Consider the following 870-nt stretch of genomic DNA (forward strand, 5'->3'; position numbering starts at 1 on the left):
AATAACAATCATGTATATGACTTGAGACGTTTGTTGTCCTCTTTAACAATTATATATGTGTATGTATGCATATATGTATACATACAACTGGCTTCCTTCAATTTCCCTCTACCAAATCTACCTTAGCCTCGAGCCGCGGCTGTAGTAGAGGACATTTGTGCAAAGAGCCACGTGGGACTGAACACGGAGATAAATGGTTGGGAATCAAACTCTTTACCACACAGCCACGCCCAATATAACATCAATGACAAAACCCAAGAAATAACACCAAACAAAACTGTAATGTGTTTTAATCATCTTCATCCTTTATTTAGCCACAATACACGTGTTTATGAAATAAAATAATACTTAGGAAGCAGTTAACAATTACAAACTTACACAACCAATCTTCTCTTCACACGTCTTGGAATTTTTACAAACAATAAAAATAGTAATAATAATAATAATAATATTAATAATTTTAATAATGTAATGATAATCATAATCAAATTTAAAAATAAAAACATAACGGAAAAAGTAACAAGAAAACATACATATAATCTCACGGCTTTCATAGTTCCCTCTAAAATGTAGAATATTATATAAAGGACTGTATATTAGGACAGTACATGTCACACAGATGTTATCATTTCGCAATCGGAAGCATCGTCACTACTCACTTCTATCTGTGATCGTTGTCTGTGTTTGAGTGATTCTAAAGCTTTCGAATCTTTGCCCAAAGGCAGAGTATCTCCGTTGCTCTGTGAAGAAGAAGAAGAAGAAGAAAGACGAAAATATATGAAATTGGAAAACTTTATAATACTTGATCTTAAATTTTAATGTGTGTGTGTGTATATATATATATATATATATATATATATATATATATAT

At 31.0% G+C, this 870-nt stretch overlaps 1 protein-coding gene across 4 annotated transcripts in view; it reads right to left on the reverse strand.

The window, feature by feature from the left end:
- Positions 1-280: 280 nt before the first annotated feature.
- LOC106870405 (cadherin EGF LAG seven-pass G-type receptor 1) overlaps positions 281-870 on the reverse strand; it is a 535,294-nt gene continuing 534,704 nt past the window's right edge. For all 4 annotated transcript variants that reach the window (XM_014916457.2, XM_052966877.1, XM_052966875.1 and 1 more), the window contains one exon: positions 281-740. In XM_014916457.2, the coding sequence (XP_014771943.1) occupies positions 612-740 (129 nt within the window). In that variant the 3' untranslated portion in view covers positions 281-611. The remainder of the gene's footprint in view (positions 741-870) is intronic.

The sequence above is a fragment of the Octopus bimaculoides genome, chromosome 4, assembly GCF_001194135.2.
Source record: "Octopus bimaculoides isolate UCB-OBI-ISO-001 chromosome 4, ASM119413v2, whole genome shotgun sequence".
In the NCBI taxonomy this organism is placed as follows: domain Eukaryota; kingdom Metazoa; phylum Mollusca; class Cephalopoda; order Octopoda; family Octopodidae; genus Octopus; species Octopus bimaculoides.